The 27925-nt window shown below is 52.1% G+C and overlaps 1 protein-coding gene across 3 annotated transcripts; it reads left to right on the top strand.

Annotated features, from left to right (window-relative positions):
- SLC41A1 (solute carrier family 41 member 1) lies at positions 927-27925 on the top strand. 3 transcript variants are annotated; one of them, XM_005667535.3, is made up of 11 exons: positions 927-1001; positions 3753-4779; positions 15229-15336; positions 16455-16526; positions 17165-17309; positions 17457-17603; positions 18207-18354; positions 19496-19575; positions 20695-20829; positions 21101-21249; positions 25344-27925. In XM_005667535.3, the coding sequence occupies exons 2-11, from the start codon at positions 4405-4407 to the stop codon at positions 25527-25529; spliced, it is 1545 nt and encodes a 514-aa protein (XP_005667592.1). In that variant the 5' UTR covers positions 927-1001; positions 3753-4404; the 3' UTR covers positions 25530-27925.

Raw genomic sequence — 27925 nt, 5'->3', positions numbered from 1 at the left:
CTAGATTGAAAAGTCTCCTTAATGCCTCACCCACACTACACCACCTAGTCAGATCTTTTTGGAGGAAGCCCAGTGCTTCCTAGCCTAGCTATTACTTCTGTCTCCACAGACAGACTCAGTATTTGTAGCCAAAATTAGAACCCTAACTTAGACACTGACATTTCCTCTACCAGGGGCTATGAGGCTGTAGGCCTTTGATGCAAATATCCCAGCAGCTAAACTGGAATAACCCTGAGTGCTGGAGTGGGAGGTGAGGGGCTTGATTGCAGGGCTTTGCCATCCTTGCCCAAGGAAGCTGCCTGCTCCTATGGCTGTGTGTGCTGGTGAGTGTGTATCTCAGAAAGAGGAAGGTGTAGCCAAAAGCTTCACACCCAGCACTGTGTCCTCTCCGCAGGCACAGCTCTACTTCAAACCCCATGCAGGGGTCTGGAGTCTTGCTTGAATGCACCCCTGAGCCACTTTCCAGGAGGAAAAAAAAAAATCACAGGAAGGAACCACCGGTCACAGGTTCCACTGACAAGAGGGGAAAACCTGGGGGTGGGGGTGGGGGGCGGTTCCTTTATGGGGAGGTCACACTCCATGCACAAAAACATCCCCCAAAGAACTGGTACTGAGTTTGTGTTGGAGAGGTGGAGATACCCCAGGGAGGAAGTGGCAAAAGGCGAAATGGGAACACCCCTCTTTGATCCCATAAGGTGCGTCAGGGAAAGTTGGATTTTGTTTAGCCCGGGATGGAGACATCTCGTCCCATGTTACCACCAGGACCAGTGGATCAGAGGAAGCCAGCCTCCCCTCCGCCCCTACCTCAGGTGGTGTGTGGGGGACCCCAGTGGTGAATCTGACCTCTTTTCCCTACCGCCCGCCCATCCCCACCCCTTCCAAGGCTGGCACTTTATTAAGGCCAGTCCCACCAGGCTGAGCCACGCGCTTGGAGAAACGCGGAATCTGGCAGAAGCGCAAGGTGACGAGCTAGCCCCAGAGGAGCTGTGTCCGAGATCAAGGTAGGGACGGTTCTCTCCGGGTACGGAGCGAGGCTTAAGAGCACGGAAGTGGCCGCTTGAGCCCCAGTGGTCAGAGCTGGATGGCTCCACGGGGAGGTTTCCCCATCTTCCCGAAGGCCAGAGGCTGAAGGAAACAGTCAAGATGCAGTAGACCCGCACAGGCGCACACGCCTTTAAAGGACGAGGAAAGGTCCCGGCGCGGCGGGGAGGGCCCGAGGGAGGTGGCACCGGGCCTGGAGCGTTGGTCAGCAGGAACCTGCCGGCGGATGCGCGCTGGGACCCGCGAGTCAGCGGCACAGGCGGCCGTATCCTTGTTCCCGTCACTCTTCGCACTGCGTTCGCCAGTGCCCCGCCTCCGAGGCGCAAAGCGAAGGAAAGGGGCTGGGCCGAGGCTGAGCCCGCCCCCTCCCCAGCCTTCGATTGGCTACTGCAGTTGTCCATCCAGAATCTATTTTTGATGGAGGGGGGGTGCCACCCAGTCTGCCCCAGATCACGTTTGCCACTAGCAGCCAACCAGTCGGGCCCGAGTGCGCGGGCAAGAAGCGATTGGGGGCGAGTGAGCTCGGCCCCGAGGTCCCCCGTCTGGGTGCCACCCCCGCCCGGGCCCGAGGTGGTATATCCTGCGCTCCCCGGCCACCTCCCCCTCGTGGAAGTGGAGCGGCGGCCTCGGAGTAACGCGGAGGCGAAATGTAGCGAGCCGGGTATCGCGGCTGGACGCTCGCCTAGGCTGGGGTGTGGGGTGGGAGGGTGGCGCACCGGGGGCCGAGTAGGACTGCCGAGGAGGAGTGATGAGAAGAGGGGGCTCCCTGCACCCCCGAGACTACGGGTCCCTGCTGCCACTCACCAGGCTCCCCCTTTCCTCCCAAGCGAGGGGCAGGTCAGTCCTGTTGGGTCCTGGGGGGTGGAGGGTGGCGGTGGAGGGCGGGAGACCTGGCGCGCAGCGCCTTTGCTGAGTCTGAAGCGGGAGAGGCGGGAGGGCCACCCAGTTAACTGCTCCCCCTCCCCGGCTTTGGGGATATTAAAACGGCCTTTTTTATCCCCTCCTCAGGGCATCCTGAGTCACTTTTGCTTCTTTCATCCCAGGGCCTTAGGCCCAGCTGAAGTCCCTTTACTGGCAGTGGAGTGGGGTGAAGGACCGGCTTCTCTAACTTCGAGCCCCCTTTCGGGTTAAGTGACCTGCCAGGAAGACGGGAGGAGGAGGGAGAGTCAAGTTTTAGCGGACTCAGAAACTTTTCTGGCACAGGGGCAGTGGACTCTCTCCTGCTCAGAGGTTTCCTCCTGGAGTTCTAATGACGGTTTTGAAAGAACCACAGGACAGTGTTTAAGGAGCCTGGAAAAGGGAGTCCTGGTGACGTGAGTGGCTAGGAAGAGAAAACAATTCCGTGGGCCAGTTACTGGAGTTTGATCCACCCTTCCCCAAACTGGAGTTGACTAATTATGTGTGTTTGGAATACTTAAGGACCTATTCATCCTTCCTAGGGAACTTCTCTTTAAATGAACTTTTTTACTTGTAAGAGCTATTCTGGTGAAATGGAATAGGGTGGGATCAAGGCCTGGGGATACCTTCAGGGGAGAAAAGTGGGGCCCCTACAGCTAAAGAGACTTGCATTTGGGTTTTTATTTTTTGTGTTGCTTTGGCGTATTTAATTATTTTCTTTTTTTCTGGTTGGTGCTTTTGTTTTCTGGTCTTGTTTTTTGTTTTTTAAGAATTCTATTATATCCAACTCTCAGTAACCCTGGGGAACAGGGTGAACCTAGATACTGAAGTGTGTGCATCATAACTGATAGTTTTACTCTCTTTCCCTTCAAACTGAGATAACACCCTTGTTCTATCTGACAAGCTCACGAGGCCAGCAACAGGGAGAGAGAAGTAGGCACAGAGGCCTGGATCCAAGTCAGTGTCTCAGCTTTTTGTAACACTGTTGACTCTCAAGGGCAGGAGTGGGTAGGCCTCTGGCACTTGGCCTTGGTCTGGCAGGCTTGCCCCATTGCCCAGGGAGTCCTCCCATTTGTTTGTTTTTTACCCCCCCCCAGGGGCTGGGGCTTTGGAGGGTCTGGGGATTGTCACTCAGTAATCACATTCTCCCTGCTTGTTTGCCCTATGTGACTCTCTTGTGACCGTAAATCAGTTGCTACAGTGGGGTGGCTAGGTGGCAGGGAGTTTGTGACCGATTTTGTAACTGACCCCACTGGGACACCACACCATTAATCTTGGGTTCTTAATGGTCCTTTAAGAAGGGCTCTCAGCGTTCCCGTGGCGGCTCAGCGGGTTAAGAACCCGACATAGTGTCCGTGAGGATGTGGGTTCGACTTCACTCAGTGGGTTAAGGACCTGGCTTTTCCCGTGGCTGTGGTGTAGGCTGGGAGCTACAGCTCCAATTTGACCCCTAGCCTGGGTACTTCCGTATGCCACAGGTGCTTCTATAAGATAAAAGAGTGGGGGGAGGTCTCCCCCAGGATATCTTTGCCAGTCCCCCATTGCTGAGAAGGCAATGCCAAGGTCTCTTGTGCTGCATCTTCCAATCCCAGGCTTGACCACATCTCAAGCTGGTGATCCCTGTGGGGCAGTGGGTTGCCTCTTGGGAAGCCTTGTCCAGCGTCCAGATGTCAAAGGGCAGAAACAGATGATTTTAGTGAAAAAAAGGAAAGCAGATTGCAAACTGCCTTGTGGGAGAATTCTCCCAGTAGGAGCTGTCCTCTGCTATATGGTAACATTCTCTTTTTCTCTTGTCTTCTCTCTTCCCATATAAGGTGTTCCATACAGATTCTTGTGACTTTTAAGGACCAGGGATTTGGGAAGGTGCAGGATCTTCCCAGGAAGAAAGAACATTTCTGGGAAAAAGGAGAAAGACGGCAGGTACTGCCTTGGGACCCGCAGAGCCTGAGGAGCTGTGGGAAGCTGACGGAGCCCAGTTGAGAGGCGGGGGAAGGAGCCGAAGCCCAGGGCCGAGGCTGCCTTTTGAAAGATCTGAACTCAAGCTACTTTTCATGAAAGAAGAGCCACCTAAGAGGGCACCCCAGACTTGACTGGCCTCTTCTGCTCTGGATGCCCCCTGCTCTGAGGAGCCTGTGCTAAGAACCAAAGAAGTTAGGAGGCAGGAGGAGTTTCCCCCAAGCACGGCGCCGGCTGGCTGGGTCAGGCATCCGCATCCCTAGTGACCCGGCTGCAGTCTGGGGAGGACTTTCTTGCTTCCCTCCCGTTTGCGGCTTCGGTGCTTGATGGGGCTGTCTGTTGGTGGATCAGATTTTGCAGCGCCTCTTAGGAGCGGGGAGCCGTGGGAAGAGGTCCCGCGGTGGCCAAGCCTGGGATCACCCCAAGACTAAGTTCTTTCCCAAGTTAGAAAGGGAGAGAAAGCAAAAAGAGAAAGAGGAAAGTTCTCCCTTCTCCTCCTCCCTTCCCGTCATGTCCTCGAAGCCGGAGCCGAAGGACACCCACCAGCTGAACGGGACTGGCCCTACGGCCTCACCCTGCTCTTCAGATGGCCCCGGGCGAGAGCCCATGGCCGGGACCTCAGAGTTCCTGGGGCCTGACGGGGCTGGGGTAGAGGTGGTGGTGATTGAGTCTCGGGCCAACGCCAAGGGGGTTCGGGAGGAGGATGCCCTGCTGGAGAACGGGAGCCAGAGCAATGAAAGTGACGATGTCAGCACAGACCGTGGCCCTGCGCCACCCTCCCCGCTCAAGGAGACCTCCTTTTCCATCGGGCTGCAAGTGCTGTTCCCCTTCCTCCTGGCAGGCTTTGGGACTGTGGCTGCCGGCATGGTGCTGGACATCGTGCAGGTAGGACCTGGGTAAGGGCAGCTCTTGACCCTGAGCCCGGAGCTACCTTTTCCTCCTGGGAAACTGTCTCTTCGGCCTTTTCCTCCACCCCCCTGTCAGAAGCCACTGCTGCTTCCTTGAATACAGTTTCCCTTTGGGCCATGGCCTCAATTTCTTCTTCATCTGGTCACTTTCTACAGAAGCTTCGAGGAAGCCCAATAGCCCCGGGGACGTGGTCAGGACAGGATTGCTTAACAGAAGCAGAATGGGTTCCAGAGCTCAGGTTGGGAAGAGGAGAGATGGAACAGGGTCATTGCTAGCCATCCCTCCTGGGCACTGCTGCTGAGCCCCGCTCAATAGGAGGCATTGATATCCGTCTCCTCTTTATGCTTTCTTTTTAAAATTTTATTTATTTATTTAGGGCTGCACCCGCGGCATATGGAAGTTCCTAGGCTAGGGGTCGACTCGGAGCTGCAGCTGCCGGCCTACAGCACAGCCACAGCAACACGGGATCCTTAACCCACTGAGGGAGGCCAGGGATCAAACCCACATCCTCATGGATACGAGTCAGGTTTGTAACGCGCCAAGCCAGCGCCACAAGGAGAACTCCTCTTTATGCTTTCTTTTCCCTTTTCTTCGGGGTTTCAAGGATACCCAGAGTAGAAAGCTGGGTTTCAAGTCTCCCCTTCATCCTCCTGCCGGGCAGGAATTTGTCCAGCTGCCAAGAGGGTCTCAGATTAAGTGGGAAGGTTCTTAAAGGCATTTTGTGTTGCCGTCTGCCTGTAACCTTGGCAGGATCTCCTTGGGGAATGGGGGCGGGCACATGTTGGCTGATACATGATTGGGGCGGGGGTGGGGGGGTGGGCAGGGCATGAAAAGTCATAGAATTGCTAATTATGTGACATATATGGGGACAAAATATAACCAAACCTGGGCAGAACTCCTTGCTACTTACCTGTCCTTCATGAATCTGCCATGGGCAAAAAGAGCTCTTTGTGAGGCTCCTGAGTAGAATAAAGGAGAAGAATTGGCAGGAGCAGGACACTTAAGAGCCAGGGATATGCTGTGTTAGCCTATTGTAAGTTAGGACTTAGCCAGAACTTCCAGGTCCCAGAGATGGTTAAAAGTCTTGTTTCCAGCTAAAGGTTTTGAAGCTCAGGAAGGCACACAGAGCTGGGTTTATCTAAGTTCATCACTAGCATGTATCAAATTCCTACGGAGTACTGGGCTCTGTCTTAGGTACTCAGAGAAATCCAAAGCCTGGAGGAGATCTAGCTTTTGCCCTTTGGGACCCCCCAGTGTGTCCCTAATTATGGAAGCTCCCAGGAGAACACAGAGTTCAGCATCTCCTCCCCTTTGCCCAGCCAACCCTACACATGATGCATGTGAGTCCTGCTGGCGAGTCCCACCATTCATTGCCTGTGTCCCAGGAAACCGGGTGGTTGGTTCTAGGTAGTTCCTTTGATAGCATCCACCTGGACCACTTTGACTTGAATTCTTAGGAGAACCCTGCACCTTTGGTTGCTAATGAGGATGGCTTTTTTTTTTTTTTTTTTTTTTTTGCTTTTGAGGACCTCCCCCACAGCATATGGAGGTTCCCAGGCTAGGGGTCAAATCGGAGCTACAATTGCCAGCCTACACCACAGCCACAGCAACACAGGGTCTGAGCCATGTTTGCGACCAACAACAGAGCTCACGGCAACACTGGATCCTTAACCCACTGAGCAAGGCCAGGGATCGAACGTGCATCCTCATGGATGCTAGTCAGATTTGTTAACCCCTGAGACGTGATGGGAACGCTGAGGATGGCCCTTATGTCATGCCCAAACACCTTGTGCTGCCTCCTCTCTCCCCTACTCTGTTACCTCCATGAGGGCTTTTTCCTCATGGAGGTTAGGCAGCCAGTCTGGAGCCGGAAAGGCAGGCTTTGGGTTCCTGCCCCTGGTAGCTGCTCTTCCTCCTAGAGCAGTGAGCGGGGGTTTGGGGAGGAGGGGAAATGAGATCACCACCTCTTCCATCCCTTTCCTGTGACCTTGATTCTCCGTCTGAGAGTTTTCCAGTTCTGGTTTGGTGCCTCCAAAAGGTATAGAACTAGGGTCTGGTGGTAACCTGGGGTTGGGGGGGGTTAATTTTCTGGATAATACGAACTGCAATGGGGAGCATCTGCTGGACTCCTCTGTAGGCCCATGATGTAGGAAACATACCTGTCTCCATTTTGGAGAGAACCTGTGGCACAGGTGGGTTAGTAACTTGTTCCTGGTCATCTGACTCCGAACCTGTGCCATTAACCTCTATGGCCTTCACCATGGCCGTGTTTTGCCATTGGTTAAAGACTCTGGGAGGAGGGAGTTCCCCTTGTGACACCACAGACACAAATCCAACTAGTATCCCTGAGGAGGAAGGCTTGATCCCTGGCCTCGATCAGTGGGTCAGGGATCTGGCATTGCTATGAACTCTGGTGTAGGTTGCAGACTCAGCTCAGATTTGGCATTGCTATGGCTGTGGTGTAGGCCGGCAGCTGTAGCTCAGATTAGACCCCTAGCCTGGGAACTTCCATATGCCGCAAGTGTGGCCCTAAAAAGCCAAAAAAATAGACTCTGGGAGGAGTCTGTTCTCTTTTGTCTGTCCTTGAAGAACAGGGTAGACTGGAATCTGGAACGACTGGAGTTGTATTCTAAAATGAGCAAGAACAATGGAGTTCCCGTCGTAGCTCAGTGGTCTATCCGACTAGGAACCACGAGGTTTCAGGTTCGATCCCTGTCCTTGTTCACTGGGTTAAGGATCTGGCGTTGCTGTGAGCTGTGGTGTAAGTCACAGACACGCCTCGGATCTGGCGTTGCCGTGGATCTGGCATTGCCGTGGCTCTGGCGTAGGCCGGCAGCTGTAGCTCTGATTCGACCCCTAGCCTGGGAACCTCCATATGCCGCGGTATGGCCCTAGAAAAGGCAAAAAGGCAAAAAAATAAAATAAAATAAAATGAGCAAGAACAAAAGTTGGTAGAGGGCCCCTCCCTCCCCCAGTCTCTCACACTGAGAATTCTAGGGCTGGAAAAGGATTCTGACATCTTGCCCCACATACACCCCTCACTCATGAGCCTGAGACATTGAGAGACCGAGGTAGGGAATCTTGGGAGCCTGCCCAAATGTGCCAGCTTGCACCCTTGGTGTAGCACCTAGGCCCACCCCTCGCTAGGGTCCAGTTGGTATAGATGACAAAGGCTGGTTTGTCCTTGTCGCCCTCCCCCAGCCTCCCTGCCACAGCTGGTCTGGAGCAGGCCTTGCAGATGGCTATGATGATATCATGGCAGGGGTGGGAGCCAAGAGACCAGGACCTGGGGCCACAGGGAGACTCTTATTTCATATGGGGAGGGGGGGATGACTACTGATCTCAGGTTCAGGAAGAGCAGGACACTTTCTAAGGATTCCTACCCCGCAGTCCCCTTCACAGACTAAGATGGGCTTTGGTGGGACAGAATCTGGGAATACCTAAGAGGCTGGGGCCATCTGGGAATGCTGGCTCTAGAGTGTCCCCCAAGTCTCAGAGCAACTAAGCAGGAGGCCACGTTGGTGCAGCTGACTCCTTGGTCCAAGCCCGGAAGTCCCATTTCTATCTCCTCTTATCTGCCCTCCCCTCCACTGGGGATAAGTACAGCCAGCCTGCACATTGAGATAAGGGGCAGGTGTACTGGCCAAAAGCAGGAAAAGGTTAAGTGGACTATGACCTGCTCCAACTTCCCTACATGTGGCCGAAAGTTCCTATCGCATTTGGGAAGGGTAGCAGGACTGGATCCAGTGTTGGAATTGAAGGGGTTGGGATCTGGGAGCCCTCCATGCGGCAGATGCTCTGCCTCACCCCCTGGTTTGGTCCAAGCTACTGCCCAGCATCTCACTTCCCTCTGTTGGCCTTTGGAGGGCTGGGGATGGCTTGGAGGGGGTGTGCCAACCTTCACCGGAAGTCCCAGCTGTGTTAAGACAGGTGAGCATCCTAGTTCCTTCTCTTAACTCATGACTCACTTGCTGAGGATCCCAAGCTGCCCAGAGGCTTTTCTCCTTTGACACCTATAGGATGTCTGCCAGTGGCTGGGAGGCAGGGAGAGAGCCTCTGGCTGGATTTACTCTAATCTGAGCTGACTCACTTCTCACTCTGAAAAGTCAATTCCTGCTTCCCAATTTCTCCCACAGCCTGGTTCTTGGAGCTTTGAGGGCCGTTAGTCTTCATGTCTTTGACTCGAACTTTTCTGAGCTGTGACTTCCCTCCCTGCTGCTATCCTCCGGGAAGGGAAGAGGCTCAAGGCAGAACACTCAGAGGCAGACGAGGGTCTGTCTTTGAGGCCAGAGGAGGTGAGGGATGGAAAGACCAGGAAGAGGTAGCAGCAGGGCCACTGAGGCTGGAGACTTGGGGTGGTTGCTCTGAATCAGGATTATTTCTAAGTGCTGGGAGAAGCAGTCTCACCCCCAGAATATCAGGGACCAGTGAGCACCTGTGCCCCCTCCCACCTCCCCACAAACACATGGGTAGAGAAAGAAAAGGAAGAGGAAGTTCTGGTCGTGGCTCAATGGAAACAAATCTGACTAGTATCCACGAGGATGCAGGTTCAGTTCCTGGCTTCACTCAGTGGGTTCAGGATCCGGCGTTGCCGTGAGTTGTGGTCACAGATGCAGCTCGGATCCCGTGTTGCTGTGGCTATGGTGTAGGCCGGCGGCTACAGCTCCGATTCAACCCCTAACCTGGGAATCTCCATATGCCGTGGGTGCGGGCCTAAAAAGACAAAAAGACCAAAAAAAAAAAAAAAAAGGAAGAGGGGCTGCGTTTCAGAGAAGCGGTGAAATCTGTCCATGTGTCCAGCCCCCACTTACCTCCAAGTGCTTCCTGGAACGTGCCCTTTTCCTTCCCCAGCAGAGCAGGAGGGCTTGGCTGACGGGTGTGACATCAGGGGCGGGCCCTCCCAGCCAGGATGAACAGGATGGGCTTGAATTAGGCCAGAGGAGGAAGGAGAGACACCCCTGTCACTACCACGTTCTACCACTCCTCACCTTACCGGGCCACCCTGCTTTCCAGGCTCTCCTAGAGCCGTGTGTGTGTGTGTGTGTGTGTGTGTCGGGCCACCCTGCTTTCCAGGCTCTCCTAGAGCCGTGTGTGTGTGTGTGTGTGTGTGTGTGTGTGTGTGTGTGTGTGTAGCCCGCCTTTGAGAGCATTTGTGAGTGAAAAAAGTATGTGTGTAGGCACTGGCTACTCTGCCCCATGTGCCAGCTCACAGCTGCTGGTTCTTCTTGCCTCCTTGTGTAGCTAAAGGAGAGGGTGCCTGTGTGCTGGGAGGCAGAAGGTTTGGGAGGTATAGGAGCAGCCGAAGGGGCTTAGCTAAACTTCATGCATTTTTTTCCTTAATCACAAAGACAGGGAGTTCCCATCGTGGTGCAGTGGTTAACAAATCTGACTAGGAACCATGAGGTTGCGGGTTTGATGCCTGGCCTCGCTCAGTGGGTTAAGGATCTGGCTTTGCTGTGAGCTGTGGTGTAGGTCGCAGAAACAGCTCGGATCTGGCGTTGCTGTGGCTCTGGCGTAGCCTGGCAGCTACAGCTCCCATTAGACCCCTAGCCTGGGAACCTCCATATGCCACAGGAGCGGCCTAGAAAAAGGCAAAAAGACCAAAAAAAAAAAAAAAAAAAATCATAAAGACAAAGAATATTCAGAAAATATTGCTGGCATTCACTGGGAGTATTTCTTTCCAGGCTCCTTCACTCTGCCAACACATGTACACATATTCCATACGCCTACCTGGAGATCTCAGCTTTTCATGGAGCTGGCAGTTTGGAAGCTGCCAGGGGTAGATGTTATGCAGCAGGGTCGGGGTGGGAGGCTGGGGGAGGGGAACAGAGGAAATTCTTCCTCTCTGGCGCAGGGTGGCCAGTTGAGGTGAGGGAGGAGGAGGTGTAGCAGAGCAGGGCCTTGCCTGCTGGGAGCTGGAAGCCCAGTGGTATGCACCAGCTGTGTCCAAGAGTAACAGTGCCTGAGTTCTCCCAGAGTGGATGGGGCTCACTGGGGCTGCCTTCTCCCTGGGGGCCTCCTGGCTCTTCCTGTGGGCGCCTGAAAGCTCAGCAACTGTTGCAGGGGCGGGGTGGACGGGGGAGGTTTCTTTGCCATCCTTAGTGTTCAGAGAAAGCCTTCCCTAAAAAGAGTCCTGTGCTTTCCACCAGTGAGAGGCTAGACCAGGAGCTCCTGGTAGGGACTTTCTCTTCTCATCAACATCCCCCCCCCCAAAAAAAAAAAACTCTGGTAAGAGAAGAGAGGTTCTTGCCTTTTTAAGACATCCCCCCCCCCCCCCGCCCCAGTGTTGAGCCTACCCTGGTCTCTAATCCTGGCCCCAGGCCCCTCTGATTTCCTTGCTCATCCTTTTTTTTTTTTTTTTTTTTTTTTTTTTTTTTTTTTTGGCCATGTGCATGTCATGCAGAAGTTCTCAGGCAGGTCAGGAATGAAACCCAAGCCGTAGCAGTGACAATGCCAAATCTTTAACCCGCTAAGCCACCAGGGAACTCCCATCCTTTGCTGTTGTTGTTGTTGATTTCTGCCATCTTGCAAAACTGAAACTCTACACCCATTAAACATTTAGTTCCCTTTTCCTCTTCCTCCCAGCCCCTGGTAACCACCATTCTACTTTCTATTTCTAGGAATTGGAATGTTTTGGATACCTCATATCAGTGGAATCATATTGTATTTGTCTTTTTGTGACGGGCTTATTCACTTAATATAATGTCCTTAAGATTCATCCATGTTGTTGCATGTAACAGGATTTCCTTCCTTTTAGGTCATTTCTTGTGTGTATAGACCATGTTTTATTTATTCATCCATCTGTCAATGGACACTTGGGCTGCTTCTACCTCTTAGCTATTGTGAATAATGTTACTATGACCATGAATGTGCAAATATCTCTTTGAGACCCCTCCAGAAGTGGGATTGCTGGATCATATAGTAGTTTCTTAATTTTTTAAGGAACATCCATCTAGTTTTCCATAGTAGTAGTACCATTTTCCATTCCCATCAACAGCGCACAAGGGTTCCCATTTCTCCACATCCTTGCCAACACTTGTAATTTTCTGGGTTTTTTAAAAGTTGCCTAGTAGTTTTTTTTGTTTTGTTTTATTTTGTTGTTTGGGCCACACCCTTGAAATGTGGAAGTTCCCAGGCTAGGGGTCACCCTCACCCCGGCAATAACCAGAGCCACTGCTGTGAAAACACCAAATCCTTAACCCCCTGAGCCACAAGGGAACTCCTCGAGTAGCTTTCTTTTTTTGTTTGTTTTTTTGTCTTTTCTAGGGCCACTCCCGTGGCATATGGACGTTCCCAGGCTAGGGGTCAAATCAGAGCTGTAGCCGCAGGCCCAAACCACAGCCACAGCAACACGGGATCCGAACCGAATCTGCTACCTACTCCACAGCTTATGGCAACGCCAGATCCTTAACCCACTGAGCAAGGCCAGGGATCGAACCCACAACATCATGGTTCCTAGTTGGATTCGTTAACCACTGCGCCACAACGGGAACTCGGAGTAGCTTTCAAATAGCCAGCCCTGGCTTCTGCCTTTTTCCTTCCTAGCCCTAAGGCATGCAGTGCTCTGTGAACCTCAGTTGCCTCATTTATAAAGTGGGGATAAGAATTGCTCCTACTTGGAGTTCCCGTCATGGCACAGTGGTTAACAAATCCGACTAGGAACCATGAGGTTGCGGGTTCGATCCCTGGCCTTGTTCAGTGGGTTAACAGTCCGGTGTTGCCGTGAGCTGTGGTGTGGGTCGCAGACAAGGCTTGGATCCTGCGTCGCTGTGGCTGTGGCAGAGGCCAGCGACTATGGCTCCAATTGGACCCCTAGCCTGGGAACCTCCATATGCCACAGGAGCGGCCCAAGAAATGGCAAAAAAAAAAAAAAAATTGCTCCTACCTCACTGGGTTGTTGATCGGATGAAATGAGAAAATGCACACAGTGCTGACCTAAACGATGTCGGCAGAAAGAATGGGTTGAAGAGCCAGGCCTGATGGTCTCAGGGCTGGAATCCATGTCTCCTGACTCCCAGTCCAGTGCTCTTCCTGCAGGAGTATACCTCCCTTCCCTAGCAGAGAGGTTGAGGAAGGTACGAGGGGTAAGGGGGTACAGAGGAAGAATAAAAAACCTCTTGCAAACCAGCACACTGAGGTTTGGGGGCCACAGCCTTCATTCAGACTCTGTTCTGCAGGAGAATTGCTGTGGCTGAGGCCCAAGGCCCTTGGAGATAGAAACCAAACAAACTCTCTAATCTCAACCCCAGCCCCGTGGAGGCCAGCGCTTAACAGCTGAGACAACACCACCCAAGGCTGAGGCCACAGAGAAACTAGACTCAAGGCAATTTGAAGGGAGAGGGCAGAGGAGTTCTGGGGTGTAAGCCAGCCCGGGGTGACTCAGCTGTGCGGGTCCCCACCATCTTCTCCCCTGGCTCCACAAAGCGGCCGAGGAAGCTGAGCCAGACGAGGGTCTCCTGACGGGCAGAGTCTCTCTGTGTCTCCCCTGTTCTGGAGAGAGGGCCGTGTTGTTTGGAGTACCATGGGCTTGGTTTGCTTCCAGGGTTCCTGGAGGAAAGGAGGCTAACAGGCTCGCTCCCTGCTGTTTCCATTTCCTCCTCCCGCCCCTGCTCCAGACTCTGCAGTTGTAACTGAGCAAGGCTCCTGTGCCCACAACACACAAAAGCCAAGTTCTGCCAGTGGCTGTTTGCAGCCGAACGAGGACTTATTGCAGGGCACCAAGCAAGGGTGTGGGAGACAAGCCTTGGATCCACTCCAACTTGGTCTTTTTTTTTTTGGTCTTTTGTCTTTTTAGGGCCACACCTGCGGCAAATGGAGGTTCCCAGGCTAGGGGTCGAATCGGAGCTGTAGCTGCCAGCCTATGCCAGAGCCATAGCAACAGCCAGATCCAAGCCGCGTCTGCGACCTACACCACAGCTCACAGCAATGCCGGATCCTTAACCCACTGAGCAAGGCCAGATCCTTAACCCACTGAGCAAGGCCAGGGATCAAACCCGCAACCTCATGGTTCCCAGTCAGATTCATTAACCACTGAGCCGTGATGGGAACTCCCAACTTGGTCTTTGAGTTAGGGGTTGTTAAAGGGGAAGGAAAAGAAGCTGGGGTGAATCATCGCATTGCGACTTGTTTTATTACTCAATGAATTTAATTACATGTATTGTTGGACAACAATCATCACACCCCAGTTTTATAGCATTTCCATCCCAAACTCCCTGCACATCCCCCCCCCCCCAACCTGTCTCATTTGGAAACCGTCAGTTTTTCAAAGTCTGTGGGTCAGTATCTGTTCTGCAAAGAAGTGCCCTGTATCCTTTTTTTAGAATTGTGACTTTTTTTTAAGGTTAATTCCTTATTATTATTATTATTATTTATTACTCAAGGAATTTATCACATCTGTAGTTGTATAATGATCATCACAATCCAGTTTCACAGGATTTCCATCCCACAACCCTAGAATTGTGACTTTCACTGTGGATTCAGGAGTCAGAATGCCTACTGTTTTAAGAGTCTCAGGTCTGGGGTTCCCTGATGGCTCAGTGGGTTAAGGATCTGATGTTGTCACTGCTGTGGCCCAGGTCACTGTTCTGGTGCAGGTTTGCTCCCTGGCCCAGAAACTTCCATATGTCAAGAGTGTGGCCATTTAAAAAAAAAAAAAAAAGTCTCTGGTCTGGTGGTCCATGACCTGAGGGCCTGTTAGCTCATCTTGCCCTGAGTCTGTACATGAACAACATTATCATCGACCTCAGCAATTTCAGTCATCCGGCTGATTGGTGTTCAGTTAGCACAGGATTGAGGTCAGAGGGGACAAAAAAGGAATTGAGGTCAGAGGGAATAAGAAAAGGAATAAAAGGAGTTCCTGTCGTGGCTCAGTGGTTAAACGAATCTAACTAGGAACCATGAGGTTGTGGGTTCTATCCCTGGCCTCGCTCAGTGGGTTAAGGATCCAGCGTTGCCATGAGCTGTGGTGTAGGTTGCAGACACTGCTCGGATCCCGCGTTGCTGTGGCTGTGGTGTAGGCCGGCAGCTGTAGCCACAGCAATGCAGAATCCAAGCCTTGTCTGCAACGTACATCACAGCTCAAGGCAACACCGGATCCTTAACCCACTGAGCAAGGCCAGAGATTGAACCCACAACCGGCTCAGATCCCATGCGGCTGTGGCTGTGGCGTAGGCCGGTGGCTATGGCTCCGATTGGACCCCTAGCCTGGGAACCTCCATGTGCCAGGGGAGCGGCCCTAGAAAAGGCAAAAAGACAAAAAAAAGAAAAAGAAAAAGAAAAGGAATAAAGTTTTGGATAGATACATTATCATAATTAATCATAAACTCAGGACAGGAACTCACTTTAAGGGAGCCTCAGTTTCCCATTCAACCTCAATGCCAGCCCTTCGGGGCCCTGAAATTCTTGGGGTCTGTTTTCACTTTACAGCACTGGGAAGTCTTCCAGAAGGTGACGGAAGTCTTCATCCTGGTGCCTGCCCTGCTGGGGCTGAAGGGGAACCTGGAAATGACCCTGGCATCAAGGCTTTCCACTGCAGTGAGTGTCCTGGCTGGGAGGAGGCGGGCACGGAGGATTCGGGGCAGCTCAGAGCCTGACTTGGAAAGGACCACAGGCCGGTCGCAACTGCCCAGCTTTGCAGTACGGGTCTGGGGTGGAAAGGTGGAGGGAGATCCCAGGCTGGTTGTCCGGCTCCTGGGCAGGGGCTCCCTGCCCAGAGTGGTTCCCAGGCTCAGTTTCTCGATGTCCCTGGACTCTTGCCCCACCCCCTGCGTGGCGACTCGCCTCGTGACTGTTTGTGCAGCTTTGACAGGCGAGGATCATGCTGGTCCCTCCACCTGCACAGATGGGGGCCTCCTCTGATCTCCAGCCCTGCTCTGCAGCTGGCCAGGAGCAGAGCCAGGCCTTCCCAGCCCCCCTCCCATTCCACTCCTTTTCCCCTTTGGCAGCTTGCTCTTCTGTAAGGGGACAGATGAAGGGGGCTGCTCCTGACTCCCACCTCCTAGTACCTCTTAGATCAGCCAGCACGGTTCAGAGACTGAACCAGATATAAGGCCACGGGATGGGAGGGAGGAAGCAAGAAAACTCAGGAGGCCTGAGGAGCCAAGTGGCAAGGATGTCCCCACACAGCCATGAGCCTAGAGAAGGCAGCAGAGAGAAGCCGCAGCCAGCTCCCCCACCCCAGCCTGACTCCAACCCTGCAGCTTGCCCTCCTGGCCTCTTCTCGTGCCATCTCACTCCCAAACACTCTCGTGGCCTCCGTCCCGCATCAGCTGCTGACCTTTCCTTCCCTAAGAGAGCAGCTGGCCTCAGAGCCAGGGATCGATCAGGTCCTCCGAACCCATGTGGGAATGAGTTACCCAGATGAGCAGGACAGAGCATGGAGTCGGCCTCTGCTCAGCAGCTGTTCTAGGAAGAGGGGGCGAGGAGGCTGCCTTGGAGCTCCCTTCCTGCCCCCCACCACTCCCAGCCTGCTGCAGGAGCTCAAGGCTATTTAGCTCCTTCCCCAGCCTCTCAACCCCGCTTTATTTTCCCTGGGGGTCGTGTCCTGGTCCCAGAGTCTTAGGTCACATGCACTGATCCAGGCAAGGTCCTATAGATGGAGCCGCAGGCCTTTTCTAGCCTAGAGCTCCAGCCCCTTGTCCTCCGTCTCCCAGGCCAACATCGGGCACATGGACACACCCAAGGAGCTCTGGCGGATGATCACTGGGAACATGGCCCTCATCCAGGTAAGAGAGCAGGGACCAGAGACAGTGGGTTGAGCTTCCTCCTTGGTCAGGATCTGACAGGCTGAAGTCAGTGCCCCCCTGGCTCCTGAGTGAAGCCCCAGCATCCTGCTGAGCTGGCTTCTCCCAGAAGACCTCCAGGAGGTACCCAGGTTTCCCAGGAAAAGAGCCAAGCTCTTGAGGTGGGGACCCCAGGATCTCCAGTGTCAATCCTTGACTTCCACGGGTGGAGAGGGCTTGGGTCCCCACAGATCAGACTCAGGAGGACACTCAGAAGTGAAGTGTCCGGGACCATTGTTGTCCCATCCCCCCATGAGGCCACATAGCTTCCAGCTGGGAGTCTTCCCCCTTGAGTCCCAGGCCTTGTGTCTGGACTGAAGTCTCAGGCTCTGTTGAACCTCCCCAGTCCCCAGAGGATCACTCATTCAGCCAGTAACATGTCCTGGCCTCCTGCAGGGTGCACTACCCGGTACTAGTGTCTGGTGCGAAACTAAATAAATAAAGACATCATTCCAGCCTGGGAGGACTGGACAGGCCAGCCTAGCCTGCCTCCTGGGGCTGCTGAGGTCCAGGAAGATGTCTGGCTAAGTGCTCAGTGACCTCAGCTAAAAAGCTCTCTGCATTACCATGCCCCTCCTCAGGTGCAGGCTACGGTGGTGGGCTTCCTGGCATCCATCGCAGCCGTCGTCTTTGGCTGGATCCCTGACGGCCACTTCAGCATCCCACATGCCTTCCTGCTCTGTGCCAGCAGCGTGGCCACGGCCTTCATTGCTTCCCTGGTCCTGGGTAAGGAAGGGAAGGGAAGGGTGGGGGAGTAGGAAGGGGTGCCCCAGAGGTGTCAGCTAAGCCTGGCATCTCAATCTCTCTTTTCAAGTTGATAGATAACCCCATTATCTCTTCTTACCCCGCCCCACCCCTCTCCTTCCACCCCAGGCATGATCATGATCGGAGTCATCATTGGCTCCCGCAAGATTGGTATCAACCCAGACAATGTGGCCACGCCCATCGCTGCCAGCCTGGGCGACCTCATCACCTTGGCACTGCTCTCAGGCATCAGCTGGGGACTCTACCAGGAGCAGGGTGAGGCTGAGGCCACCGAGGCTGTGGCCAGGGTGGACTCCTGGGTGGGATTTGGAGGGATGGTCATGGGTTTGCAAACATGAAAGGATTTTTTCTATGTTCTTAACTGTTTGGTTGAAACCCTGTTTGTAGTAACTCCCTCCCTTAGAGAGATGAGGCAAAGTACTTATCACAAATTCATGCAGACAGCAGGAGCAGGGGTAAAAGTATCTGAGAAATATGCGTGGTCCTGTGGATTCTTATTTCCTTTGGAGGGATAAGGTGGAAAGGCACTCAAAGCTGGAATTTGCTTGCAAAATGAAGAAGAGAAAGGGAGATGGGGATTTCTGGGGATCAAAGCAAGAAACCTAGGATCTGGTCTCTGCCCCTAATAAGTTCAGTGCCTGGGAGGCTTTCAACCTTGGTTTCCTCATCTACAAAATGGAAAAGGCTGGCCCCATCTACCTCCTTGGTTTACAGTGAACATCCAATGAGGTAATGCACTCACTGGGCATTTAGCATGGTATTACTCTTGATCTGTTGGGACATTTGCAGACTGAGCCAAGCAGAGGCTTGGACAGGGAGCCACGGTACTCACCCTCCTCTCTTCTCTGCCTCTCTCAGATGTCTGGCAATATATCTACCCCCTGGTGTGTGCCTTCTTCGTGGCCCTGCTGCCTGTCTGGGTGGTGCTGGCCAGACGGAGCCCAGCCACAAGGGAGGTGTTGTATTCGGGCTGGGAGCCTGTCATCATTGCCATGGCCATCAGCAGGTAGGCTCGGGCCCTTGATACTCACCCCGGCCTCCCCTCTCCCTGCCACAGACTCACTTTTAAGCTCTGGAAAGAGAAAGTGAGGCTCAGACCGTAGAAATACAGATCAATAGATCAGTTACATGACCTGTTCTGTCCCAAATGGGTCTTATTAGAAAGCAGAAGCACACAGAGTTCCTGTTGTGGCTCAGTGGTCAAGAACCCAACTAGTATCCACAAGGATGCAGGTTCCATCCCTTGCCTCACTTGGTGGGTTAAGGATAAGGATCCGGTGTTGCCAAAAGCTGCAGCATAGGTCCCAGACGCGGCTTGGATCCAGCATTGCTGAGGGTGTGGTGTAGACTGACAGCTGCTGGTCAGAGTCAACCCCTAGCCTGGGAACTTCCATATGCTGCAGGTGCGGCCCTAAAAAGAAAAAAAATAGGATAAGATAGAATAAAATAAATAAAATAGAAAGCAGAAGCATATTGGCTTAGGAAGCTAAAAAGGCATAGCTGGATCCAGGGATATAAATGATATCATTAGGGCCCCAGGATTCCTCTCTCGGCTCTGCTTTTCTCTGCTTTCTTCTGTGGTGGCCTGCAGTTTCAGGTTTGCACTTTCTTACGCTTACTAATTACAGCAGGGAGAGAGAGAGTCTTTCAACAGTCCCACAAAGTCCCATTATAGAATTTCATTGGCTGTCATCCAGTCACCTGGCTATCCCTGAACCAATCACTGCAGCGGTAGAGATGTGCTGCTCTGATTGGGTGGCCCCAGGCTTCACCATCCTCCCGGAGCAATGTCACCACAGTGACTGGAGTTCGGGAGAGGTGGTTCCCTGAGGAAAAGCGCAGCACTGTCACCAGAAGGGGAAATAAATACTGAGCAGGCAAAACAGCAGGTGGCTCCTCTAGACAAATAGGGGGGTGGGTGAAGGAGGCGTCTGCCTGGCCCAGCACCACCAGCTTGCTTGGGGCACTGTGCCAGTGTGAATGTCAGGGGCATCAGCTGGCTGTGGCCGGGAGACAAGGACTGGAAGCAGGGGACTCCCAGGAGCCACCTTGCTGTCCACAACCAGACGGGCCTGCGCCTGTCATCCTGGGACTGCAATAGAACCCTTCAGTGCTCTTTGTGTCATCTTGTCTTTGTGTCCATGTAGCGTGGGAGGCCTCATCCTGGACAAGACTGTCTCAGACCCCAACTTTGCAGGGATGGCTGTCTTCACGCCTGTGATTAATGGTGAGGTCTTGGCATCAGCTGCTGGGGGAAAGAAGAGGATGGGATCAGAGGGTCAGAGGGGGCCTCTGTGTCAGTCCAAGTTCTAGGAGGCAAGGAAGTCCCGCTCAGACAGTTCAAACTTTAATGAAGGAGTTCCCTTCATGGCTCAGTGGTCTGTGAACCTGACTAGGATCCATGGGGATATGGGTTCGATCCCTGGCCTCACTCAGTGGGTTAAGGATCCGACATTGCCATGAACTATGATATGGTCACAGACGTGGCTCAGATCTGGTGTTGCTGTGGCTGTGGTATAGGCCAGTGGCTACAGCTCCAATACACCCCTAGCCTGGGAATCTCCATATGCTGCAGGTGCAGCCCTAAAATAGAAAAAAAAAAAAAAAAAAAAAAAAAAAAAAAAAAAACTTGAAGAAGGCTTCCCACAGAGGTGGGAGCAGGGTAGAAGGACCCAGAGGTTCCTCGAGGGTCAAGGGGAGGAGGTGGTGTTTTGGGAGCTCAGAGAGAATGCTCCTCTGCCCCCCCCCAGGGGTTAACCTCTGCCAAAAAGCAGGGAGGGGTCAGGAAAGAAATGCCTGACCTCCCTCTCCTCCCACCCTCTCTGACTGTCTACTGGTTCCTCCCGATGAAGAGACCCAGTTAGAAGCAGCCAGCAGGGAGGCTGGTGATGCAGTCTGTAGAAGTTGGCTTCCCAGGGCTCAGAGAAGGCTGAGAAGGGCAGGGATAGGTTGGGATAAAGGGCAGAGTCATTAGCACAGTTCCTAGAAGAGGTACCAGAGTTCGGAGCTCCACCCTGAAACTGTTTGCTAGAACCCACACATGAGCATTGGGTATCTGGGTCCTTTGGAGAAAGGCTGAGGCAGACGGGCCCCGTGCCTTTGGCTGTGTGGCACAGCAGGTGCACACGCTGTACTGGTGGGTAAGTCAGGCTCCCTGAGTCCGCCTGTGTCCTACAATCAACCACACCGGTCAGTCCCAGTACATGGGACTGTCACATCTCCGTAGCAGGAAGATGGGAGGAGCCTGGAAGGAGGGGTGCCTTTGTCTTCCTCCTTAGTGTCTCCCGGGGCTGGTGAATGGCCATCCCCACCCCCGCCATGTCTCAGGTCTTACATGTCTCTGCAGGTGTTGGGGGCAATCTGGTGGCCGTGCAGGCCAGCCGCATCTCCACGTTCCTCCACATGAATGGGATGCCGGGGGAGAACTCTGAGCAAGTCCCTCGCCGCTGCCCCAGTCCTTGTACCACCTTCTTCAGTCCCGGTAATGCCAGAGGTCCTGCCCACTTGAGCTTCACGCTATCACTTTTGCAACAGCCGGAGCCCAGAGCTGTAGGCTCTTTTTTTCTGTTGGGCTCTAGATCCCAGCTGTCTTGGAGGGCAAAGCCCAGGCAGGAAGGGGCTGGGCACCACGGGATAGAGCTGTAGAGACAGTCCCCTGTCTGTGGCCCCAGAGTGTAGCGAGGTACCACCTGGCTGGGAAAGGCTCTCCTCCTCCCCTCCTCCTCCTCACACTGTCTCTCTCCTGGTCCCAGATGTGAATTCCCGCTCGGCCCGCGTCCTCTTTCTCCTCGTGGTTCCGGGACACCTAGTGTTTCTCTACACCATCAGCTGTATGCAGGGCGGGCACACCACCCTCACACTCATCTTCATCATCTTCTACATGACAGCTGCACTGCTCCAGGTACGGGCTGGTGGGGCATGGCGAGGGGCCAAGGCTGCCCTGCAGGGATGGAAGGGGACATTCAGGCTTGTCCTATCAGACATTCTGCCCCCTCTTTCTCTGTGACTGTGTGGCCAGTAAACACTGGGCAGGTTATAGTTCCAGCAAAGTCACTAATACACTGTGTGACTTTGGCGCCGTTGTTTCACTCCTCTGAGCCTCAGTGATCCATTTGTAAGTTGAGAGGAATGAACCGAGGGTGGGAGATTTCAGGCAGGTATGTAGCCTGGCCACACAGCTCCATGTGGCTCTGTTTATGTGCGGGCATTTCTTGGGAGATTTCATTTGAATAAAGGGTTTCACAGGAATTTCCTCGTGGCTCAGAGGCTAAGAATGCAGCACTGGTTGTCACTGCCGTGTCTTTGGTTACAGCTATGGCATGGGTTCAGTCTCTGGCTCGGGAGCTTCCACATGCCAAGAGTACAGCCAAAAAAAGTTTTCACAGCTTGGAAAAGTATCAGAACTACTGCCTTGCCATTCTATAATTCTAAGACACCTTCTCCCTGGTTTTCTACTATATTTTTTTCAATTTTTATTTTGAAATAATTACATGTTCACAAGAAGTTGCCCCCCACAATGTACAGAGAGATCGCATGTACTCTTCACCCAGTTTCCAACATCTTGCATAATTATAGCACAACATCAAAACCAAAAAATTGGAATTCCCTTTGTGGTGCAGTGAGTTGAGAATCCGACTGAAGCAGCTTGGGTCGATTCAGAGGCATGGGTTTGATCCCCAGCCCAGTGCGGGTTAAAGGATCCTGCATTGCTGCAGCTGTGGCATAGGTCACAACTACAGCTCAGATTCTATCCCTGGCTAGGGAACTTCCTTATGCCACAGGTGCAACCATAAAACAAACAAACAACAACAACAAAAGACAGGAAATCCACATTGGTACAATGCACAGATTGCACTTTTTTTTTTTTTTTTTTTTTTGTCTTTTTAGGGTTGCACCAGCAGCATGTGGAGGTTCCCAGGCTAGGCGTCGAATCGGAGCTGTAGCTGCCAGCCACAGCCACAGCCACAGCCACTCCAGATCCGAGCCACATCTGCAGCCTATACCCACAGCTCACGGCAACACCAGATCATTAACCCACTGAGCAAGTCCAGGGATTGAACCCGTGTCCTCATGGATGCTAGTCAGATTGTTTCCTCTGAGCCAGGACAGGAACTCCCAGATTGCACCAATTTTACATGCACTCCTGTGTATGCAGGCGTGTATAGTTCTGTGCAAGTCTATCAAATGTACATTCCTGAAACCATCACCACCATCAAGATAAACCATGGTTCCATCACCACAAGGCTCCTTCATACAACCCATTTATAGCCAGACTCACCCTCAGAATCACATTTTAGATGTCTGGATTTGTTTTTTGAATAGGTAATAAGAGTCACATAGTTCAAAAAATTTTTAAGGTTCATAGTGAAACTCAGCGAAAAGTCTTCTCTTCCCAGCCATCCCCACTTCTCTTCCTCACAGGCCACTGGTGTTATGTTTGTTTTCTTTCTTCCTTTCTTTCCTTCTTTCTTTTTCCGAGGTATAGTTGATTTACAATGTTATGTTAGGTTCTGGTGTACAGCAAAGTGATTCATATATATATGTGTGTGTGTGTATATATATATATGATTCCAGGTTATTACAAGATATTCAGTAGAGTTCTGTGCTATATAGTAGGACCCTGTTGTTTATCTAGATCTATTTCTTTTTCTTTTTCTTTTTTTTTTTTTGCGGTGGAGGGGGGTGCGCACCTGTGGCATATGAAAGTTCCCAGGCTAGGGGTCGGATCAGAGCTACAGCCGCCGGCCTACGCCACAGCCACAGCAACGTCAGATCCCAGCCACATCTGCGACCTACACCACAGCTCACAGCAACGCCAGATCCTTGACCCACTCAGCAAGGATGGGGGTCCAACCCACATCCTCATGGATCCTAGTCGGGTTTGTTAACTGCTGCTGAGCCACGATGGAAACATCTAGATCTATTTCTTATATATCCTTCAAGCTTATTCTATATTTATACAGGCAAACATACATGTTTTTCTTATGTTCCTCCTTTTTTAACCCACGTGTAGCACACTACACGCGCTATCCACACACCGCTTTTAACACTTAAGATTTTATCTTAGAGATCATTCCACATCCGTGTGTAAAAACAGAGACCCCTGATTTGTATGGCTGAATTCTCTTGTGTTGTATTGATGTACCATAACTTTTTAAATTTTTTTTAACTGAAACACAGTTGATTTACAATGTTGCATTAGGTATATAGCAAAGTGTTTCAGGTTTATTCTTTTTCTAATTCTTTCCCTTTATAGGTTATTGAGTATAGTTCCCTGTGTATACAGTAGGTCCTTGTTGGGTAACTGTTTTATATATTTACATAGCAGTGTGTATATGTTTTTGTGGTGAGCTGTGGTGTAGGTCACAGACTCGGCTTGGATCCTACATTGCTGTGGCTCTGGTGTAGGCCAGCAGCTGTCATTCTGATTCGACCTCTAGCCTGGGAACCTCCGTATGCTGTGGGTGCATCCCTAAAAAGCAAAATAATAATAATAATAACAACAATAAGAATAAGAATAATAAAGGTTCTTCCTGATCCCTTAGCAGCCACCTTCCAGCCACATGTCCTAGGGCCTTTCTTGGGAGGCAGAAATGTGGGGGCAGCTGCTGCCGTTCCCTTCCTGGGGCACATCCTGAAGTCCTTCTGGCCACTCTCTTTATTTGGGATTCTTCTGGAGCTGCTGGGAAGGGTGTGAGGTTCTGAAGGGCTGGCCCTCACCCAGGGCTGGGGCCTGGGCCACAGGAGTGCAAGGCAGCTATGTGCAGGGCAAGGCTAGAACTGTAACCTCTGGCTTCCTTGGAGAGAAAACAAGAGAGCAGCTCAGTTTGCCTAAAATAGGTATCACTTCTGGCTCCTGGATCCCCCAGTGGGCCCTGGTTCCAGTATCTGAGCCCCTTCAGGCAGAATTTACATACCACAGTATTTACAAAGCGCAGTCGGGAGTAAAACCTCCCAAATGACTGTGCTGAAGCTTTACTGTTAGAAACCATTTCATTTCTCGCACAGATGCAGTCATGTGGGGAGCCCAAGCGACAGAGTACATAGAAGATGCAGGCCTGCCCACTCCCACATAATATTCTAGATCCAGTTCATCACCAATTTAAAAGTACGTGTGAATCTTGTTAAAATACAGATTCTGATTTAGGAGATCCAGGGTGAGGCCTGAGGTTCTGCATTTTTAACAAACTCCCAGCTATTGTTGCTGCAGCTGGTCCTGGGCCCACTAGCAAGGTTCTAGATCCTTCTTAGTTTTCTATGGTAATGGAAGAAAAGCGAGGATACAGATAAATCAAAGCAACAAATAACCCAAAATGTCTTTTGGATGGGTATGGACCGCCTGCTTTATATTTAGCTAACTTCTATTTTGCTAGGACTAATGTTAAAATAAACTTGCATTCTCTGTGGCCACAAAAGCAGAACGGGAAGGGTCAGGAGGAAGGCAGCTTGGGATAATCAACTGTTACTCAGACAACTGTGCCGGCAGCCACCTCAAACACTGTCCTTATTCCACTCTGTTCTGAGGACAAATTCCTGTGTGAAAAGGAAACTCCAACCCCCAGCCTCCTGCCGGGCTCCCAGAGTGACCAACATGGCAGGAATTGGAGAACAGGACCCGAGAATAGGATGACCCAGAATTAGAGGCAAGAGGGCTGCATTCCTACAAAAAGGAGGATGTAGATTAGAGAGCCTCCTGTTTGGTGAATTTGGGAGCAGAATGTCACACTGATGTGGACGCCTCTCAGGAGTAGCGGCATCTTCCTTCCCAAAGAACTTGAATTACACCCATCGTCTGTTCGAGGTGGTAACCGTGGGGTGGAGGAACTTAGAAGGGTTTCAGGGACGGAAAGACAGAAAGACAGACGACGAGCTGTCCCAGCTCAAGGTCTGTGGAGAGCCAAGCCTTGTGATGCAATGAATGGCTCCGCTCGAGTGGCCTCTGGCTCCCCCTGGAGCGCGGGGATGGCTACAGGCTGGGCCCTTCTCTTTCTCCAGGTGCTGATTCTCCTGTACATTGCAGACTGGATGGTGCACTGGATGTGGGGCCGGGGCCTGGACCCAGACAACTTCTCCATCCCGTACTTGACCGCTCTGGGGGACCTGCTCGGCACCGGGCTCCTAGCACTCAGCTTCCATGTCCTCTGGCTCATTGGGGACCGGGACACGGATGTGGGGGACTAGCCTGGTCACGCACCCTTCTCTCCACCCCTCTGCACTTTCTGTTTGAAATATGTTTGGGTCCCCTTCCCCCACCCCACTCCACACGCCCACCTCTTTCCAGGACTTCACTTTGATACCGAATTCTCATTATTTTCAATGGGAATTTTTATACATTGAGCCAAGTCAGTATAGCAAGAATTCAGGCAGGACAGATGGACTGAGATGAACAGTACAAGTAGATTTCTGAGCCAGTCACCAAGTGCAATTTCATGGTGGATTGGGGCAGAGGTTTCCGTCTGGGATCTGGGGACATTTGGTTTAGCTTTAGTAAACTCAGCCTCTGTGAGTGGGCTCTGGTTTTTGGGGTTTGTTTTTGTTTTTTGTTTTTTGTTTTTTTCTTTTGGTTGAACAGAGGGATAAATATCACTCCTTCCCCCCCCCCACACACACACATACTTTTTCTAGAAATGGATCAACTTCAGAGCACTAGACAGGAAACAGCTGCTTCTGGCCCCAAATAATCCTAACCCCAGTCTCTGCCCTTCTGCTCTCAGAGTGAGGTGGACTATTTAAATTGTGTACATGCTTCTTACCCAATTGCCTCGTAAATACCACCAGCCCCTCCCTCTGATCTTTTGCCAATCGATTGTCTCATCCAGGAAGGAATGAGCAAGTGGCCTGGTCTCCCTGTTGCCCCATGTCCACCCATAGGCTTGCCAAGATCTGTGTCCTCCCTGGGCCCAGAGGACAGATCCTTTACCTCTGTTCAACCTTCATCTCTAATTGCCTCTAAGCACGACCTTCCCCAGAGCTTGCCTGGTTGGGTTCCAAGATTAGGGACGGAGAATGGGTATGTGGAGAGTGGCTGGAACATTGAGGGCAACAAGGGGTATTTCACTGCTGCGGCTTCTCCTAAGGACATCATCACATGGTCACCTGAGACTGTCGCTTCCTAAAATTGCCCATTCTTTCATGCCGTGGAGGCCTGTTTTCCTCTCTTTTGGCTTCTGATGTTCATCGTTCATCATTCATTCATTCACTCATTCAAATACACAGCCTCCCCAAGAGGAGCTTGTCTGCAGGTCTGAAACATTCATTGAGCGCTATCTGTTGAGTGCCTACTACAATGTTAGATCCTGGGCCAGGCACGGACTGGCCAGGGGTAAGGAGAACACAGCTCTAACCTCTCCTCGTGCCCCAGCTATGTGCCCTTTCCAGTCCGGTAGAGAAAGTTTCCTTGCTAGAAGGATTTGCATCTGTATCACCAAGCCGGTTTCTGCCACGATTCCCCCCCCACCCCGCCCCCGCGCCCCGAGAGCCCTCCTCCCGGCAATGCTGACCACAGCTGGAAACCCCAGCCCTATTGCTCCACCACTGTTGAGGTCCCTAAAGACCCCTTCGTCGCCTTCCCTTCCCTCCATCTCCTCATCAGCCACCCAAAAGAGGATTCAGAACTAGAAGGTTGGCACCAGCCGGCTACTTCTACCTTTCTCAGCCTAGCACAAGACTGAGAGAACACGGGAGCCTCTGCATCTTCCCCATCATTGCTGTGAACAGACCAGAAGTCTGTCCCCACTCACACATGTACACCTCTGGGCATTGGATGCGGGATTTTCCTAGCCTCTCTAGCCTCATCTATCTCCAGCTGCCCCTTAAATGCTCCCCTCTATAGCCCATCTCCAGGGGACGACGAGACAGTGACCCTGTCTCTTACCAAGCCCATGCCTCATGACAGGAGCATGTCCAATACTTCCAGGGACTCTCTTTTCTCCATTTTCACCCAGGCCGTCTTCCAGAGTCTAGAACCTTAGGATTGGAAGCGTAGAGGTTTTCTAGCTGGGGTTGTGTCCCACAGACTTAATTAACACCAGCCTGGCCTTGTTTCTGTTCTTCCTCAGGCCTTCCTTGTCCTCCATTTCCAAACACCTTTGCACACAGACTTGTCTTGTACAGGCGCCAAAACCAATTCCTCCGCCCCCAAGGCTGTGTCCCTGTGATCTGCAGTCACCCCGGCCCCAGTCGCTCACCCCCTTCTCATCTCTGGAGTTCTGGCCAGGCTGCCTTGGAGGACTCCAGAGTGTCCTGCTTTGCTTAAAAAAAAAAAAAAAGGCAGGAAGGTCGGCGTATCCTAAGCCCTGAGCGTGTGAACAGAGGGAGGCCTGTGGGGTGAGAAGGAAAGAAAGTGAACTTCCTGACTTCATGACTTTTATGGAAGATTCACTTCTTTTCCCCCAGTTGCACAAACTGCATGGACTTTTGGCCTGGCTGCAAGGAGCAACATCGGTTTACTCTTCTATCCTTAAAAAAATGACAGAACTGTGTCTTAAGAGAATTATTTATAGTGACTATAACTGAATTGACAAATGTCAACGTAACTGATAAATTATATTTGGTAAAATAAAGAGGATGTTTATTTA

The sequence above is a fragment of the Sus scrofa genome, chromosome 9, assembly GCF_000003025.6.
Source record: "Sus scrofa isolate TJ Tabasco breed Duroc chromosome 9, Sscrofa11.1, whole genome shotgun sequence".
NCBI classification, from domain to species: Eukaryota; Metazoa; Chordata; class Mammalia; order Artiodactyla; family Suidae; genus Sus; species Sus scrofa.
The sequence above is the reverse complement of the archived record's forward strand: the minus strand, read 5'-3'. Positions and strand labels throughout refer to the sequence as shown.